Raw genomic sequence first — 18,923 nt, forward strand, 5'->3', positions numbered from 1 at the left:
TAAATTTTTTAAATAAATATTTTGAAAATGTTAAAAAATCCTTGAAATTGTTGTAAAAGTTTACTTTATTAATTAATTTCGTTTAAGATTATTGAGAGTAATTGTATAGTAAACTGTCGATAGTTTATAAAAAAGTAAGCCTTATCAAATTAATTAACACCTACAATGTTGACAATAACTTTTAATTTTTAATTAATTTCTGCCTTACATTGAATACGAAACAAAACAAAAAAACGTCAACTTTTACTCTGAATTTTTCTCGTGAATTTCTTATTTCTTGGATTTCTTGCTTTTGTGGTGGTGATGTGACGAGCTTTCCTCGCGCGGGCGCTTCTTGCTGCTGCTGCTGCTCGAATGGTGGTTCGACGACGACGAATGTTTGTGCGAGCTGCTTGAACGGTGCTTGCTCGAACTGCTGCTATGCTTATCGTGACGATGTTTGTCGTTGCGATGCGACTTGCTCGAACTAATATCGACATTTCGTTCACGTTCGCGATCTTCCTCGGCTGCCTCGCGTTCCAAGTCGGACCAATCTTTGCCGGATTCCTCGTCGGAACCGAGTTCGTCGGACTCGTCTTCTTCGTCGCTCTCGGAGGCGTCGGAATATTCCTCGTCTGAGTCTTCCGTGACGTCGGTTTCGGCATCTGTGGGCTCGTACGCGTCGTCCTGCGGGAGATTTGAGAAGTTAATTTAGGAAAAATGTTTTTGTTTTATTTAGATTTTAATAAAGAAATTAAAATATTTTCGGTTTTTAAGATTTTTTGAACATTAAGAAGGATAAAATTGTCAATTTTAAATTTTTTAAATGCTAAGAAATTATTTTTTTTAGAAATTATAAAAATTTTCAGTATTTACACAAAATTTGATTTAAAAAAAATTATTCAAAATTTTAAATTAAAAAAAAAATTAAAAATGTATCAAAATTTGAGCATTTTCTTACTCAATTATTTAAAAAAATATCATCGATTTTCCAAATAAAAATTTAATTTTTTTACGACTATTTCTTAAGTTTTCATAAAAATTTTTGAATTTTTAAGATTTTGAATTTAAAATTGATCTCAGAGAATTAAAAGTTAAAAATTTAAGAAAAAAAAATTTTGAAATAAATTTGAAATTTTGAAAAATTATTTTTTTGAAAATATTTTTAGAGAAGAAAATTCATGATAAACTTAGTTTTCCAATACAAAAATTTTTGAAAATCAAAAATATTTTAGAAAAATTTTGATAATTTCTTGAAAAATTAGAAAAATTTTGTAGATTTCTTGAAAAACTATGAAAAATTTTGAAGATTTCTTGAAAAAATATGAAAAATTTTGAAGATTTCTTGAAAAAATGGTCAATTTTGATGAAATTTTTAACTTTTTTTTTTATTTTACCCCATTGAATTTTCGGATTGGGGCATGGGACAAAAACATACAAAAAATTTGGAGTGGCCTAATTTTTAATTTATAAAATTTAATAATTATTTTTTTTTTTTGAATTTTCAGTTTTTTTCACCCAAATTTCTTTTTGAAAACTTAAAATTAATTTTCATTGAATACATTTAAAATTTTTTATGACAATTTAAAAAAAAATAATTTATTGAAAATGAATTTTTTCGGTCAAAAATTGAAAAAATATGAAAATATTGACTTTTGAACTGATTTTAAATGAAATTCACATCTTTTTTCAAAAAATTTGATCAAAAATTTCTAAAATTTGAACAATTTCTGACATTTAAGGTACGAATTTTTAGAAAAATTTGCAAAAAATTAAATAGGAGAAAATCGAAAATATTTTTGATAATTGTATTAGGCCCAAAAACTCACCTCTTCATCTTCACTATCATCGGCAGCTCCGTTTTCGGCATCAGATTCGGGATCCAAGAAGGACCAACCACCTTTTTAAAGTTAAAAATTCGTTTAAAAAAATTTAAAAAATTAATTTTTCATTAAAAATTTTACCTTGCTCAAAGAATCCTTCGGGATCATCGGTGATAGTCTTCATAATTTTCGCCCAATTCAAGGACTGAATACCTTCGGCATACCGAATATCGCACGAGTTCAGCCATTCCTTCACGTGATCCAACATATTCATCGGGATCGCATTCACTGCCGCCACCTTCTTGCTGTAATCCTTAAAGACAAAAATCATGTCAAAGTTCTTCAGATGGAATTGGACACGTTCAAAGTGCACCAACTCGATGTCTTCGAGCATGACGACGAATGGCGGCCATTCTGTCAAACAAACCAAACTTCCTGAAGTCGGTTGGAGCAAAACGGTGCTGCGGAAGGGCGCTCCCGGGAATCCCAAATCTCTGAAGGGCGTATCGAACTCGAGCAGTTGCTTCGTCATGCCTTCGACCTTTTCGCAGAAACTCTTGAAAGCCGTTTTCAGGCGATGACGGAGTTCGCGTTCACTTTGCTCCGCTGCCAAATCGTCTCGATCGTGCATGTGTTGATGTTTTCCGAGATCTGTCGTGATTTCGCCGACTTCCGTGTAGAATTGCACGTCAATGTGCTTCTTTTTGCCAAACATAATGGCGTGTTTCAAGTGGAAATGGAGCAAAATGATCATTTCGCCGTCGCACGGTTGGAAGAACGCACTCCGGATGTTGTTGTACAAAATGTCGACTTTATCGCCGCGCACCGAGGTGTACCGAAAACCGTTTGTATGCGCTTCCAAGGAGCCCGTCATGCGTTTTTGCACGATATTGGGACGAATGTAAAGATCTTTGAGTTTGGGATTGCCCTTATTTTGTGACAAAACGAGCGTATCTTGCTTCACCAAGTCCTCTTTTTCACGTTCTTCGGCTTCGCGGGTCTTGAAACGCTTTTGAACCTCTTTGATCAAGCGGAAAGCCGTATTAAGATTGGATGACGGAGCTGATAATTCGCCCGGTTCCTTGGTATTCGTGCTGCGATACGTGACTTCTTTGAGGAAAGTGGCATCCGGGTTGTTGTACATGCCAGCTTCGTTGCGTCCCATGGTGGCGCCCGGATGATAAAAGTTAATACGGAGGTAAGTGTAGTCGCCTTCGACACTTTGCGAGATGTTTTTGATGGTGCTGATGTGGAATGGTACTGGTAAGCCGTAAATTGGCATGATGATTGTCTCGTATTTGCGGTCGACGTACAGCTTGAGCTCTTTTACTTCGTCTTCGCGGGGCATTTGATTAATACCTGTGAAAAAAATTTGAAAAAAAATGATTTAAAGTAGAAGTTTTGGTCAAAAGTAAAAAAAAAATGGAAAAAAAATGCAAAATTGAAGTAAAAATTAATAAAAAAAAATTTTTTAACGCAATTATGATTTTTTTTAAGTTTGAAAAATTTTCAGCGATAAAGCGAATTTTTTCAAAAAATATTTTTAACAACTTTTTGAAAACTTCTTGAAAAAAATTATAAAGAATTTACAAAGAATTTTCTTAATTGAATTTAAAATTTAATTCAGTGAGAAATTTTTAAAAAAAATTATTCAAGAAAATAAGATTAAATAAAAAGTAAAAATTTTAAATTAAAAAAAATAAATATTCTGGAAGACGGAAGCCAAAAAAATAAAAATTTTTAAAAATTTTTTCATCTTAAGAAATACTTTTTCATACAAAATAAAAAAATTTTAACAGTTTATTGTCATTAATGAATATTTTAGTTGATTTTTTGGTATCTACATTGAGATTTGATAATTAAAAATATATCTCAGAGTATTTCAAGATAAAAATTATAAAAAAATTAATTAAAAAAAAATTTAATACGAAATAATATTTCTTAAAAATTCAAAAATCTTTTAAAAAATAATTAAAAGCCTATTTTATTTTATTTTTAGGTATTTAAAAAAAAAAACAATTTTCTAAAAGTTTTAAATTTTTAAGAAACTTGTATTTATTAGCAGAAAATTTTGAAAAATAAATTTAAAAAAAAAATATTTTGTTAATAAAAAAATTCAAAAAAAATTTGGAGCGGCCTAAATAAAAAATTTAATTTTTTCTAATTTTTTTTTTGTTTTAAAGTTTTTACTTTGAAACTTGCTAAATTTAAAAAATATAATTCAATTAATTTTAAAGCAAAAAATCTAAAAAAAAAATTATAAAAAAATTTTTTGACTCAATTTGCAAAAAATAAAAAATAAATTTTATCAAATTAAATTAAATTTTGAGCAGAAAATTTGCAAAAATTAATGTTAAAATAATTAAATTTTTTAAATTTCTATTCGAACCATTTAAAAATTTGAAAATCGTTTAAAAAATTTTGTAAAAAAATTTTATTTTATTATTTTATTTTCTTCAAAAACATGTAACCTTTTTGACAAAAAAAAATCAATTTTCTAAAAGTTCGAAAATTTTAAAGAAACTTGGATTTGCCTTGTTTTGTAAATAAAAATTTTAAAAAAAAATCAAAATTGAAAGTTAAAAAATAAATTTTATATAAAATCTTAAAAATTTTAAGAAAAGCTCAAAAAACCAAAAATTTTCATTAAATTTTGAATTTTTTTCTATTTAATTTTTGACTTTTCTAATAAGAAAAAAAATCAAATGAATGAAAATTGAAAACCAAAAAAAAGTGTTGAAATCTACAAAAAGCAAAAATTGAGAATTTGCTACAAATTTGTAAAATATTCGCTTTTTGCCAAAAATACTGGTAAAGAAAATAATTTTTCAGAAAAATATTCTTAAAAAATTAATTAAATTTTAAACATTTTTTTTTCTTTTTTTTTAAATGACAAATTAATTCCACACAAAAAACTTCAATTTGCAAAAATCAATTAAAAAATAATTTAAAAAATTTTTCTCACCTTTATAAGAAACAGTAGACTTGCGAACCTTCTCCGACTCCTTATTGTTACTCTGTTTGGCAAGACGTTCCTTCGCTTCGTCATTCAAACGTTGCGCCAGCTCCTTTTGATGTTGCTTCCGTTTCTCCTCCGAACTATGTTCCGAACGTAATTTCGAGTCCAACACTGCATTCCGACGTCCTCTTCCAATAATTTCCTCCGTTTTCGCCTTATCATTCTGATCTTCTTCCTCTTCCTCATCTTCCTTCAAGAAAATCCCAATATTCTTAATTTTCTTCTTCGAATTGGTCAAAACGCTCGCCGGCGACTCGTCATTCACGAGAACCGTGTCGCCAATGAACAAAGCGTACGTTTTGCCTTCCTTGTCGCTCGCTTCCTTATTTTCGATGCCAGAAATTCCCACGTTGACGTTGAAAATCATGCCTTTTTGCACGATCGCACTGCATTTGGGGCCAATTACGAGCGAATTTTCGCGAAATTCGATGCCCATGCCAAAGCCGTAGGTCTTCGTAAGTTTATCAATGAGCTTCGGTTGTTCCTTTTGTGCAAATTTGTAAGCAGCTTCGTAAATGTCGGATAATTTCTTGCCCGGCACCAAATTTTTGATGATATCCTCTTCCATGTTCAACAGGAAATTGTAGTAATTTTGGATCGTTTCCGACGGATTGACCAAAAGGGTTCGCACGATATTCGAGCAATACGATTTGTAACGCGCGCCCAAGGAACAAACGATCGAACCGAAGTGCAGGACATTTTTGTCGCTCGATGCGTTGAATTTCAAGCTGTAATTGCCGCCGGACTGGATAATTGCCGGATAGCACATGTCCAATTGACTCGTATCGACGCCACTGACGTATTTTTTGTCCGTGAGTGCCGCTTCGACGCCTTCCGCCAACTTTGAGTGCTTCACTTTCTTGTCGGCATCGATAATTTCCATAATTGTGTCCTTCAAATATTTCGTAAAGACATCGACAGTAGCTAAACAGGCTTTTTTCACGGTCAAAACCTCGGCGTCGTCCTTCGAAGCCATCACGAAAGCCAAGGGAGCTGAAACATCGACCGATTCGAAATTGGCTTCCTTCAACGCTTTCTTCCACAAGTCGCAGAAATCGTTGGAAAAACTATCTTTGGCGAAAATTCCGATAGTTTTGCCACTTTTGGAACCTTTGATCGCTTCAATGAGCTTTTCAAAGTTCGCCTTGTCTTTGTCGTCTTTTTGGCGCACGAGCAATTTAATCTCCGGAATGCCTTCTTCCTTGCTTGCCCCCTCAACTGGCTTCAAAAATTCAATTTTTTTCTTGCTCGCGAGGAAAACGATGCAATTTTCGGCAAATATGCTGATTGTGTCGGTGAGCTCGTAGCCGAAAAGCCAAGTTTGCAAAGCGGTACTTTTCGAATAAATCATGTCTTCGTCGTTGCCAACCTGGAAAAATCACAAAAATTAGTGAAAAATTTCGGAATTTAAGTGAAAAATGGCAAAAACTTACGGTTGTCACGATACAATCGACTTTGGACAAAGAATCATCGTGTTTGATACTTTTGCCATCTTTCCAGGCGCTGTAAAGTTGCTTTATCCGGCGATAAAAGACGCTCTTATCCAACTCTATGCTGCCCATTTTGATGCGTGTCTCATCGAAAGTTTTTCACAATTTGCGGATTTTGTGTTACTTTTCACTTTGGCGGCGATAAATGTGTTTTTCAGGTGCCCAAATGAAGCTTTGAGCGGCAAACAACGCAGATTGTGACGTTTCCGACTGTCATAACAATGCGGTGACGTGATGGTTTGGAACGGAATTGGGGACATGCAATTTTTTTGAATTTCGCAAAAATTTGAAATTTTGAATTATGAGAAAAAAGTAAAAATTTTGAGATATTTAAAGAAATTTTAAAAAAGAAAAATTTTAATTTGAAAAAATTTGACGAAAATTTTAAAATTTAGATTTTAAATCACTCGAAACTCTCTCGAATTATAATTTAGTGTTATTGTTTTATCAATTCCGAAAATTAATTATTTTTAGAAATTCTAAAAAAAAAAATTTCAATCATAGGAGGATTTTATTTTATGGCTGCCAAACAGAAACGCATACAGGCAGATCCAAATTACATACATTCTCATATGCTAAACAAAAATGAATAAGAATATCATCATAAAGGAACAATCCAAGAGAATACGATAGAACCTCGAAATTATTGGTCTCTGAAGCAATCTTCTAAAATAATTGATGACTACATCGACACGACAGCGTCATGCTTATGATTATTTTTTATGAAATTCACGGCGTATCGTAATTTTGACATGAATGCACGTTCGTTCAATAAAGGCGCAGTACTTTTTGAGTGAAACAATCTCGCGTTCACCTATTCCGTCAGTGATGTATTTAGCTTTTTTGTCAGTTCCACAAAATTTGCAGCGAAATACGTAGGTGAGCAGTTTTTATGTGATTTGTAGTGAAACCCATCAACCATGAACTTCTTGCATCGAAAAATGTTTGGGTATCTTGCAAATTCTTGGATTTGCCATAAAAGAAATTTCAGAATTGTATTGGATTATTAACTGGAGTTCAAAACATATTCAGATAAATTGCATGCGTTATCGTAGTATATTATGTCTGGCATTCTATTGAAATTAGTAATGAGAACCTCCATTACCTGGCGAGGTGACTCCTCTTTGTTGAAATAACGAATCCAATAATTTTTTCGTGTGCTATACAGTGAAACACTAATAGTCCTGGTCCTTTTTTCCTTTTTCATGAGGAATTTTCGCACAATGTTTTAATTTTTCGCGGTTGGTCTCAATATCGTGAATTTTTCGTTGAAACCTAAAATAAACATATTTTTCTTAAAATAAATTATAAATCATACAGAAATTGAAAAAAAATTGTGGAGTCACTCCTACCTTACATCTTTTTATGAAACTATTTTTAAAAATTTTAATGGATGCTTTTAGATACAAAATTTTTCAGATGTGCTTACAAGACCAAATTTCCGCAAACAAAAAATAAAAATTGGTCGAAATTTTTACCAAAAAGTACAGTATAGTGTACATCTCTTACATTCAAAGCACATTTTACAATAAATGAAGATCTAATTCCTTCTAAATTGTTTCAAATAAATTGTTCGAACAAAATTATGCAATTGAGTAGGAGGAAAAGTATTAAAAAAAACTATTTATTGTAAAAAAATTCGATGTAAATTTCAATTAAAAAAATTAAAAAAAAAACACTTTAATTTAAAAGTAATCAAAACAAAATGTTTCAAAAGTCAGATTTCTTCCAAAATTTATAAAATCTTAACAAAAAAGTTCTATTTCATCATTTAATAGCATTATTATTCATATTTTCATAAATTTAACCAAAATTCACGCAAATTTAAAAAAAAATGTCAAATTTTTCTCCTTTTCTCAAAATAAAAATCAAAAAACCATATGGTCACCGCAACAACGTCAAACATTCCGACACATTCAAACAAAAGGCGGTTTTTAAGTTTGTTCTTGTTTTATTAATGTATATTTTTATTCCGTGAAATCGAATCGTCATAGGAACCTTTCTCAGACAATTTCGAATGTTTGTCCTGATTTTCTTTCTTTTTTCTCTCACTGGGTCCCCCAAACAAATGAAAATATTTTAAAAAATAAAAATTAAGCTGAGCTTATCTCTAAAGTAGGGTTTTTTTTTGTTTTCTCTCTTTCTTCCTGAATAAATTCGAAGCAGATGAGTAAAAAAATTGGGTTTTTTATATATAAATACGATACACGAGCTTAACGCATACGATACTGATTAACTTCGTGAACATCACCGAGCTCCCCGTCAAAGTCCACCTTGATTTTGATATCGAGATCGCGAGTATTTTTCGCGTTTCGCTTAATTTCGAATGTGCCGGAGACGTCTTCGTTCTGCTTGATGGTCAGATAGTCGTCGAGGTAGAAGACGGTTTGTTTCCAGTGCGTATGGTGCGAGTCGGGGGACGTGCTGAAGCCGAGTTTCTTGTGACATTTCGTGAATTCGACCGTGAAAAAGGTGACGAGGGCTTGCATGTAGTCGTTTCGCTTGCAGACAAGTTGAAAATCTGCCTTAAAGTCGAGTTCTTCCTTCTTCACGGTGTACAAATCGATTTCGATGAGTTGCGCGTGACTTGTGACGACCTGTTTGGGATCGACGACATCGACGAGTGGCTCGTGAATTGCCGTATTTCGGATCGCACTCATGTTGAAGCCATAAACATCGTTCCACCAATTGATTTTTTCGTCTTTGTATTGACGATCCTCGATGCCGCAAATGTACAAACTGCACCGATCCGGGAAAAGGAGACCGTCGGGCTTGAGCCACTTGTCGCGCGCATACAAAACCGTATCCAACATCGATTCGTAGAACAGGCAATACCCCATCCACTCACTGATGATGATGTCAACCTTCTCAATGCCCTCCGGCAACTCAACTTCCTCGACTTTTCCCTTCACGAGCGTCACGATGTGGTCCAACTTGTTGTCTTTGACAATTTCCTTCGCGTAATCGATGATCGCCGAACAGTCGACGGCAATTACTTTCGCGGCGCCCGCCTTTGCCGCAAACATCGAGAGAATTCCGGTGCCGCAACCGATGTCGAGCACAATTTTCCCACGGAACAAATGCTTGTTGTGGTAAATCGAGTTCTTGTACGTGCACGTTCGCACCTCGTCCTTCAACATTTCCTCGTGAATCCCGAAATGCGCGTACGAATCGAAGTAATAATCTTTGGAAGTCATGTCTTTGGCGGCAGTGCCATTTGGTGTCGTTCCCTCGTGACCTTGAACGGGCGTACTAACGTCCATTGCGTGACTTTCGCCGTTTTGCTTCAAGTGATCCTCGGAAACATCCTGAAAAATTTCCGCAAAATTAAACAAAAAATCGAAAAAAACGCAAAAACCGGACTCACCATGTTCGTAAAATGCGATTTTTGCTTTGTTTTTGTGTGTAGCGTATGTTCGTTGTCTCGTTCAAAATGTCAACCGGATCAATAATTCGCACAAATTTTGAGGGTATTTCGCTGTTATTCACCGAAATTTGAAATTTTGTGGTGTTAGTACGAGCTAATTGGCATTTCTGGCAGGATTTGAAGGGTTCTCAAGGAGTTTTTGTCTGGCTTTCAATGCGGTTGCGGGTCTCTGTCGAGCGAGTCTGCACCAAAACGTGTGTGGGACTCGTTCACTAATGACGTTTATCGATTCGGATGCGGGGCACGTTCATAAATGACACAAAGTTTGGATTTGGAACTCGAGATTTGATTTTCGAGCTTTTCAAAATTTGAAATTTTTTAACAAAAATTATTGAAAAATTAATTTTTTGAAAAATAATTTTGGATTTTAAGGAAAAAAAAATTATTTCATCCAAAATCGTAAAATTTTTCTCATTTGAAGTTTTTTCGTTTTTAAACTTGTCAAAAATTTATGTTTAAAAAATTTATGAAATTTGATAGCTTAAAATTATTTAAAAAATTATCAAATTTATTGGTTTAAATAAGTTTATTGCCATGATAGTTGAAAATTGACTTTTTGAGGTTAAAAAAAATTTCAAAAAAATTTTTAATTTTTTTTTTTTTTTGAAAAGTCAAAAATCCAATAGGATAAAATGTAAAAAAAAAAATTAACGGTCGTTTTTTAAAAATAATTTTCAAAAATTTTTTTTAAATCAATTTTTAAAACTTTTTAAACCAGAAATTCAATAATGAATTTTTTTTTATAAAAATGTTTTTTTATTTTTTGGAAAATTTTTTTTAACTAAAAAATAAAATTAAATTTTAATTAAATTTCACATAAAATTGATATTTAGGCCGTTCCAAATTTTTTTTCGATGTTTTTGTCCCAAAAGATTTTTTTTTTGAAATGGGGGGTGGGCAAAATAAAAAAAATTTTTGAAATACTTTTTCATACAAAATGAAAAAATTTTAAAAATTTTTGATCATTAAATAATGAATATTTTAGTTATTTAGTTATATGTTTTAGGTATTTACATAAAGATTTAATAATTTAAAATTGATCTCAAAATATTTTAAGTTAAAAATTCAGACAAAAAAATTTCATAAAAGTAACTGTCAAAAAATTTAAAAAAAAATTTTTTTTTTTTTTAAATTAAATATTTAAATAAGAAGAAAATTCATGTAAAATATAATTTTTTAATCGAAAATATTATAAAAATTTTTGAAAATTTCTGGAAAAAATATGGAAAAAGATCAAAAAATGGTCAATTTGGATGAAATTTAATTTTTTTTATTTTGCCCCTTTGGATTTTCGGCTGGGGAAAATGGGGTTGAAATGGGGCAGGGGACAAAAACATAGAAAAAAATTTGGAGCGGCCTTAAATTAAATTAAAATTATTTTTTTTTAAATGTTTTTAATTTAACTTATGACAAAAGCTTAAGCATATAAAACTTATGTGATCTAAACTTAAGTTTAAAAAAATTGACCAATAAAATTTTTGACTTAAGTTTAAGTTTCAAATAAATCAAAAGACATTTTTAGATTTTCAACCAAATTTTTAGACAACTTTTTTTTTTGTAAATTTAAAAAAAGATTTGCAATTCAAGCCAATTAATTATGAACTTAAAAGCAAATAGTTAAGCTTAAGTTATTTATACATTTTAAGTCAAAACTTTTATAATTAATTGGCTTAAATTACGATTTTTTTTTTTGAAAATTTAAAAAAAAATTGTTAAAAATTTGGTCAAAAGTATAAATTTTGATTTTTTCAATTTTTTTTTTAATTTAAAAAAAATCTAATTTTATATTGAGTGTGTTCAATAATAGTAAATTTTGTTAAAAAATGTGAAAATATAAAAAAAAATTGAAAAATTGGAGAAAAATTTAAATATTTTTAAAAAATTGAAAGAAAAATGCTTGAAATGTATAGGAAAATCCCAATATTCAGATTTAAAAAAAAATATAATAAAACGTAAAAATGTCTAATATTAAAAAAGTTCGACGAAGTTATTTTATTAATTAAATTTATGTTTTTTTTTTTTAATTTTTTGACCAAGGAACAAGTTTTAAAGAAATGAAAATTTCAATTTTTAGCACTTTTATTGTGAATTAAAAGACTATTACAAATTTCCGTACATCAATACGTGATTTATCTTAAATTTAAACAAAATGACTGAACACCACCCGACTAAGTTGAAGTTGAAATGTGTAATGCAATGAAGAAGGCTCGTTGTTCGCTGCTTGCTTTTTTTCCTTTTTACAGCAAAATCAGACCAATGTCTTCCGGTACCATGTTCGGACATCGCCAATTGTACAGATAATATTGCAAATTTCCGTCGCCAATGCCAAACTTGAGTTCCTTCAGGAACGTCTTGTTCTCCATGAGGTCCAAGGCATTAAAGACATCAAAGTTCAAATTTTTCGCGGAAATCAGTGCGTCATTGATCAAATCGAGCAGCGACGTTGACGTGGCGACATTATAAAAGGAGTAGGCGGCCTTTAGCTGTTTATGCGTCGGATGGTGCATCACGGTCGACGGAAGGCAGTAATAACTCACCAAATCCGTAATTTCGCCATCCTTGCTTTCGACGACGAAACTATCGATGATGTTGTTTTGCGGCAAGAACCAATGCCCGAACTCGTCTTCGTCGAAAATCGGTCGGAGTTTGTAGCGGGCGAGATATTTGGTGAGCAAGGCGTGTGCCTTGGGGACATCTTTCGCCGTTAATTTACGGAAACCGGGCGTTTTTGGTTGATCAGGTAGTTTATACAGCTTAATAGTACGTTGCATCGTCATGTTGCGCGACAAATGCGAGAATTTGATGTCGATTAGCTTGCGGGGGTTCAAGCTACGATGCCAGTAGCGACATGTAGTGACGGGTTTGGGCAACACCACGCCTGCCGTGTACACCGCTTGAAAGATCCCCGTGACATTAACACGACGCGTAATCTCTCTGATGAGCACGGGCGCCAAACGTTTCGACCGAATTTTCTTGTGAACGCACAAAAAGTTGATTTCGACCATTTTTATCGTTTTATCGATGACAGCCAATGTTCCCGGAATGGCAGAAATGAAACCAACAAGACGTCCCGATTTCACCACGCGAACGCCGCAATGCCATTCCTTCAACCAACCCGGCGGTTGAAGCGCCCACTTGAGAAATTCCGGCTGATAATCGAAACGAAACATCGCGTCGTCGTCCTCCACGTAATTCTCGTTCAGCAACGTGTACAATTCCTTCAGCACAAGCGGCTCGTTCAAGTCGAGCGTTTCCCAGGCGAAACCTTCGGGCAGGGAATACGGTTCGGCACGAATTTCCGACACCGCCTTGTCCGGCTCGATCGCTTCGTTCGTCTCCGGCTTCTCGTCGAGCTGCGGCACGGGCTGCGTCGACCAGAATTTGTGCGAATCTTTCATACTTTACGGTTTTTTCTCTCTCTCTCCACTTGCGAGCCTAAAAAGGAAAAATGGTTCAAGGTACAATCGCGTAAAATCGATAGATTAGAATTCGAATGCAAGTTTGGGCTTACTCGAGTTATGATGCTATCATGCGGTGCCTTTGCGGTAGCAAGAGTGACTTGGACACGCCAAATACGGGTTTCGATGATAAATTTATAGATAAAATGCCGACCAAAGTGCTTTTTATAACAACATCGTGATATTGCTTTTTCACGATATTCACGGATTGAACCAGCAAGTGCTTTGACAGCTACGGAGGCAGGGGCAATTATGGAAAATGTTTCATGTTGGGTCTTGAAATTTTTATGAAAAATTTATTTTTTGAGTGAATTTGAACAAATGTTTCTTAATTTTTAGATTTTTACTCTTTTTAATGGAAATTCAAGGGCTTTTTTGATATTTTTTAATTTTTTTTACGAAAAAAAAATTATTTTTATTGATTTTCTTGTGTCTATTTTTAAAATTAATCGTAAAATATCAAAATTATTTTTTCTAACCTAAAATTCTAAACAATAAAGCATTAAATTCATTAAAAAATTAATCAAACTGGGTCTAATAGCAAATTTTACTATAAATAAAATTTCAGACACATAACGTGACCAAAACCGATTTTTTCATACAATTTTCATTCTAACACTTTTTATCAATTAAAGATCTTTCTTTGATGCAAATTTTCAAAACAAATCGTCAAGATATCAATGTAAATAAGCTTTCAGAAGTTTTTCTTTCATTTTAAGCTTTGCAAATAACTAAAATCCTATTAGATGAGAAAAAAACATTTTTTCACGTATAACCAAATTTAAAAGAAAATTTCAATTTTGAGCAAAACATTTTTCATTTTTTGGCAGTTTTGAGTTAAAAAATGATTAAAAATGATAAATTAGAAAAATTTTTTGCTTTGACAAAGTTTTTTAAAGTTTTGACTTTTGACTTTTTGACACAGTGAAGTTTCAAAAATAATTTTTTTTCAAAAGAAAAATTAAATGATTCAATTTTTATTTTGGAGCAAAATTTGACAAAAATGGCTTTGAAAGATTTTTGAATTTCAAAAACGTTTTAAAACAAAACTATGTCAAAGAAAAAATTTTTTTTCAGTTTAATTTTTTGGCAGTTTTGAGTTATAAAATGATTAAAAATGATAAATTAGAGCCCTCTGACAAATTTTTATCCATTTGGAGCAAGATTTGACAAAAATGGCTTTGACACAGTTTTTGATTTAGTTTTGCTCTTGATTTAGTTTTCAAAACAAAACTATGTCAAAGAAAATTTTTTTTTTCAGTTTCAATTTTTTGGCAGTTTTAAGTTATAAAATGATTAAAAATGATAAATTAGAGTGCTCTAATAAATTTTTATCCATTTGGAGCAAGATTTGACAAAAATGGCTTTGACACAGTTTTTGACACAGTTTTTTTTTTTGGCAGCTCTTGATTTAGTTTTCAAAACAAAACTATGTCAAAGAAAAAATTTTTTTTTTCAGTTTCAATTTTTTGGCAGTTTTGAGTTATAAAATGATTAAAAATGATAAATTAGAGCCCTCTGACAAATTTTTATCCATTTGGAGCAAGATTTGACAAAAATGGCTTTGACACAGTTTTTGATTTAGTTTTGCTCTTGATTTAGTTTTCAAAACAAAAGTATGTCAAAGAAAATTTTTTTTTTCAGTTTCAATTTTTTGGCAGTTTTGAGTTATAAAATGATTAAAAATGATAAATTAGAGCCCTCTGACAAATTTTTATCCATTTATAGCAAGATTTGACAAAAATGGCTTTGACACAGTTTTTGATTTAGTTTTGCTCTTGATTTAGTTTTCAAAACAAAACTATGTCAAAGAAAAAATTTTTTTTCAGTTTCAATTTTTTGGCAGTTTTGAGTTATAATGATTGAAAATGATAAATTAGTATCATTCTGTTAATTTAAACGTAAGTAAAGTTTTTAGTATTTTTACAGTATTTCGTCTTAATTTATTTTGATAAGGAGAATTTTGTTTTTGTATAAATTCCCTATTTTTTTACGATTTTTCATATTTTTCAATTTTCAAGCTTAAGAACCATCAAAAAGACACTTAAACTATTTTTGTTCAATTTCAAGCTTGAGAATCATCAATACAATTATTATGAAATTGTATGCATTCGAAAATTCTTACTTGAATTTTACGAAAAAAATAAAATTTTTTAGAAAATATCAATTTTTTTTTAATTGTGAAATTTTTCACCTTGGATGATTGAAAACTCATTGAAAACAATGAAATATATCAAAAATTTAAGTTTCAGCAAAATTTCAAGAATTTTCATCAATTTTCAACCAAAAAATGTCTAAAAATATATTTTTTGAGAAAAAAATAAAAAATATGATAAACTTTTCAAATTTGCAATGACCTAAATTTTATGTCAATTTTTACATGAATTAGCGAGGTAAATTCATTTATCACTTCAATTCGTCTCAAAGTGTATCGTGGAAAAACCGTAGCAGTATTCCCGCAAAAACAAACCCCTTTCAGCTTCTGTACGAGCAAAGACATCACAAACAACTCTCGGACTCCGTTAGTTTACTCCGCATAGTTATTACTGAAAAACACGCCGTTTCAACTGCATTCCTCGTGAATATTATGCGAAAAATAGCTGGAAAGCCCAGAGACATGGAGAACGGTGACAAGGTAGATGCGGTCGATAGCGAAGCCGAAGAACAGAATGGCGTCGAAGAAGATGGTACGTACACTCTTTTTTTTCCGAGGCAAACGCTTGGGCGTCCATCTTGTTTACTGATAACTTTTTTTTTGTCGTCTCCTCATAGCTGATCCCCTAGCAACGCCCGACGAAAATGGCGAAAACGAGCCGGCCGCGGACGAAAATAACGACAACGCCTCCGACGAGGGCGAGCAAGATGGCGATGACGACGCCGACGACGATGACGAGGAAAAACCCCTGAAAACGACGAAGAAAAAGGCCGCCAAGAAGGAGAAAAAAGAGAAAAAGGCCGCAAAAAAAGCCGCCAAGAAGAAAAAGGAGAAGAAACGTGTCAGCTTGAATGTGCCCGATGACGACGACGATGACGAGGAGGAAGCCGAATATGAGGTCCAGGATATCGTCAGTCACAGATACGTTGGCAAAAAACTCGAGTACAAAATCCGCTGGAAGGGATATTCCGCGAAAGATGACACATGGGAGGCGAAGGCGTCCCTCAATTGTCCCGAAATCATCAAAAAGTACGAGGAGAAGCAAAAGAAGGCACCGGCAAAGGGCGGCAAACGCAAAGCAGGACGTCCTCCAGCGAAAGCGGCGAAGAAATCTCGCAAAAATGCCTCGGATGGCGAGGAAAATGACGACGACGAGGAGGAAGAAGGTGACGAAGATGCCGAATATGAGGTCGCCAAACTCCTGGATGTGCGTACGCGCAAAGGCAAACGCGAATTTTTGGTGCACTGGAAGGGCTGGAGTGCGCGCTACGACAACTGGGAGCCCGAAGACAATCTCAATTGCGACGAATTGATTGCCAAGTTCGACAAGCAGCAGGAGAAGACGAAACATGTGTCGGCGAAAAGTTTGCGCGCCTCCCCCAAATCGACAAAACGCTTGGCAGTCGAGACGAGCAAGGGGGCACGCAGCTCCAAACGTGGCAGCGCAAAGTCCCGCGTGACCTATTACGATGACGAATAAATGGAACCTCCCCCCTTGCCCCTCCCTGAAGTCACGAATAATCATCCAGTAAGCAAAGTTGACGTCAAATTTAAGTTTTAAGAGAGAGAGAGTTTTTTTTTTGTTAGTCAAAAAGTTATTTTATCATTTTTTAGCTAAATTTTTAGCTATTTCGGTTGGATTTTTATTAGCAATAGCAAAAATTTGGACTAAAACGTCAAAATTCAAAGTTTCCCGGAGTTGTAAATGAAAAAATTATCAATTTTCGCGGGAAATTCATTCTTTAAATCTTACTATATTAATTATATTATACAAAATACAAGAGAAAACTAAAATAGATTTGTCAAAATAATAAGTCGAAGGCATTTTCAGTCGGCGTCGTCGTCGCCCGCCAGCGTTTTAAGATGTTCCATGAACGCTTCCATGCTCACTTTCTTCAGTTTGTGCGCCGAACCAAAAAGTCTCTTGATCCGTTTGCGACGCGCCTGCACTTTTTGCTTGTCTTTCGCCAGATGATCCTTAAAATTAATCGCGCGACGGAATTTTGTCGCACTCACGTACGTCACAGCTCGACTTTTCCCATTTTCCTTGGGCTCCTCGAAAATTGTCTCGAGATTCGTGGGCTTCACTTTTGTCAATTTCTTGTTTGTGTAGAGCTTTTCGATCAGTTTTTCGCTCACATCTGACGCGAGCGTCGAGGGATCCAGGCGTCGTGGTTTCGCGATCGTTCGTCTTTTGATTTTGTGGAGTTGAGCGTCGAGAGCTTTTGTGGCGTTGCTCGTTGTGGCACGACTTGAGCGGCGAATGCAATTTTCACGTTTTTCAGTGCCAGCTGGGGAGTGATTGGGCGTTGAGGCGGCCGATGAGGAGGAACTGTTGAGTTTTATGCATTCCATGTCGCTCTGGAGATCGGGCAGGGAATCGTTGGAACTGAAAAAATTAAAATTTGTAAGAAATTTTTAGAGGTAAGTTTTGATGGAATTTACCTGGATTCTGTCAGAAGATCGATGGTTTCGAATGAGGAGTCGGCAGATATGTCCATTTTTGAGGGTTTTAGGCCAGAAAAGGGGCCATGCAACGAGAATTTGTATCAAAAAAGTAGAAAAATGTGAAGTAAGGGCACAGCGAGCAAGTCTTTTGTTGTTTATTTACGTAGTACGGACGGTTTAGTGTTCGGGGATCGTTCATTGATGATGTTAGTTGTTCGATTTTTGTTTCAAAAATATTAATTTTTTAAAATTTTCATAAATTTTTTAAGTTTAAAACAATTTTTATTCAACAAAGTTGATTTTCGATACAAAAATATTGATTTTTCTTGGATTTTTCAGTTAACAGAAGTTTTTTAAGAGTTTATCTGAACGAAATTTGATGAAAGCTGAGACAAACTTCTCGTTAAATCCTCATTTTTTTTGTAGAAAATTTGCAAAAATAAGACTTGAAGTCTTTTACGAGAGAAATTTTACAATTTTCTGTTATTTTTTTGTAAAAAATTTAATTTAATTATTAAAAAATAATTTTTTTCTGAAATAATTCTAAATAATTTTGAAAATCGCTCTATAACTTTTTTAAAATGTAAAAATTTGATAAAAATAATATAACCTATGAATTTTATTTTATTTAAAATATTTATTTATTTAATTAAATTTAAAAATAAATTTAGAAAAAAATTTAAAAACTCATTTTTTTATAAAATATTTTTTTTACAATTTTTACAAAGCCTTAATTTATTTTAAACTTCAAAATTTGTATTCTCGTATTTTTTGATAAAAATTATATTTTTTTTTGTTGATAAAATTTCAATTTTATTTTATTTGAAAAAAGTTTTTAATCAAAAAATTCTTGTAGCTTTTCCTTAATTTTTTTAGTTTAATTTTATTTAAATTATTAGTTTAAATTATTTTACAAAATTACTGAACATATCTTAATTAGGAATATTCAAAAACTGATTTTTTTTTCTAAATTTTAAAAACCTTTTTTTTATTTTTTAAAGTGTATATTTCAAAAAAATTTGTCGGAACAAAAAGATAAAAAAAATTTTTGAGCAAAAATAATTTTAAGTTTATTAAATTAATTTAATTTTTTTTATTACCTAATTTGAATAAGTTAATTCATT

At 32.5% G+C, this 18,923-nt stretch overlaps 5 protein-coding genes across 5 annotated transcripts; 1 reads left to right on the plus strand and 4 right to left on the minus strand.

Annotated features, from left to right (window-relative positions):
* Positions 1–165: 165 nt before the first annotated feature.
* Positions 166–6,498, minus strand: LOC134833675 (FACT complex subunit spt16). The gene is made up of 5 exons (XM_063848082.1): positions 6,255–6,498; positions 4,768–6,190; positions 1,944–3,161; positions 1,809–1,879; positions 166–666 (listed from the first exon to the last, which is right to left on the minus strand). The coding sequence occupies exons 1-5, from the start codon at positions 6,381–6,383 to the stop codon at positions 271–273; spliced, it is 3,237 nt and encodes a 1,078-aa protein (XP_063704152.1). The 5' UTR covers positions 6,384–6,498; the 3' UTR covers positions 166–270.
* A 1,632-nt stretch (positions 6,499–8,130) lies between these two features.
* On the minus strand, positions 8,131–9,937 carry LOC134836076 (protein arginine N-methyltransferase 1). Its single transcript, XM_063851259.1, has 2 exons — positions 9,679–9,937; positions 8,131–9,619 (listed from the first exon to the last, which is right to left on the minus strand). Exons 1-2 carry the CDS (start codon positions 9,679–9,681, stop codon positions 8,525–8,527), a joined length of 1,098 nt encoding a protein of 365 aa, XP_063707329.1. The 5' UTR covers positions 9,682–9,937; the 3' UTR covers positions 8,131–8,524.
* Positions 9,938–11,784: 1,847 nt separating this feature from the next.
* LOC134834596 (glycylpeptide N-tetradecanoyltransferase) lies at positions 11,785–13,417 on the minus strand. Its single transcript, XM_063849326.1, has 2 exons — positions 13,250–13,417; positions 11,785–13,173 (listed from the first exon to the last, which is right to left on the minus strand). Exon 2 carries the CDS (start codon positions 13,134–13,136, stop codon positions 11,976–11,978), a length of 1,161 nt encoding a protein of 386 aa, XP_063705396.1. The 5' UTR covers positions 13,137–13,173; positions 13,250–13,417; the 3' UTR covers positions 11,785–11,975.
* Positions 13,187–16,831, plus strand: LOC134835245 (AT-rich interactive domain-containing protein 4A). The gene is made up of 3 exons (XM_063850116.1): positions 13,187–13,206; positions 15,624–15,883; positions 15,969–16,831. Exons 1-3 carry the CDS (start codon positions 13,187–13,189, stop codon positions 16,829–16,831), a joined length of 1,143 nt encoding a protein of 380 aa, XP_063706186.1.
* A 250-nt stretch (positions 16,832–17,081) lies between these two features.
* On the minus strand, positions 17,082–17,947 carry LOC134836077 (protein tantalus). Its single transcript, XM_063851260.1, has 2 exons — positions 17,797–17,947; positions 17,082–17,740 (listed from the first exon to the last, which is right to left on the minus strand). The coding sequence occupies exons 1-2, from the start codon at positions 17,850–17,852 to the stop codon at positions 17,179–17,181; spliced, it is 618 nt and encodes a 205-aa protein (XP_063707330.1). The 5' UTR covers positions 17,853–17,947; the 3' UTR covers positions 17,082–17,178.
* Positions 17,948–18,923: the final 976 nt, after the last annotated feature.

Source organism: Culicoides brevitarsis, chromosome 3, assembly GCF_036172545.1.
Source record: "Culicoides brevitarsis isolate CSIRO-B50_1 chromosome 3, AGI_CSIRO_Cbre_v1, whole genome shotgun sequence".
NCBI lineage: Eukaryota > Metazoa > Arthropoda > Insecta > Diptera > Ceratopogonidae > Culicoides > Culicoides brevitarsis.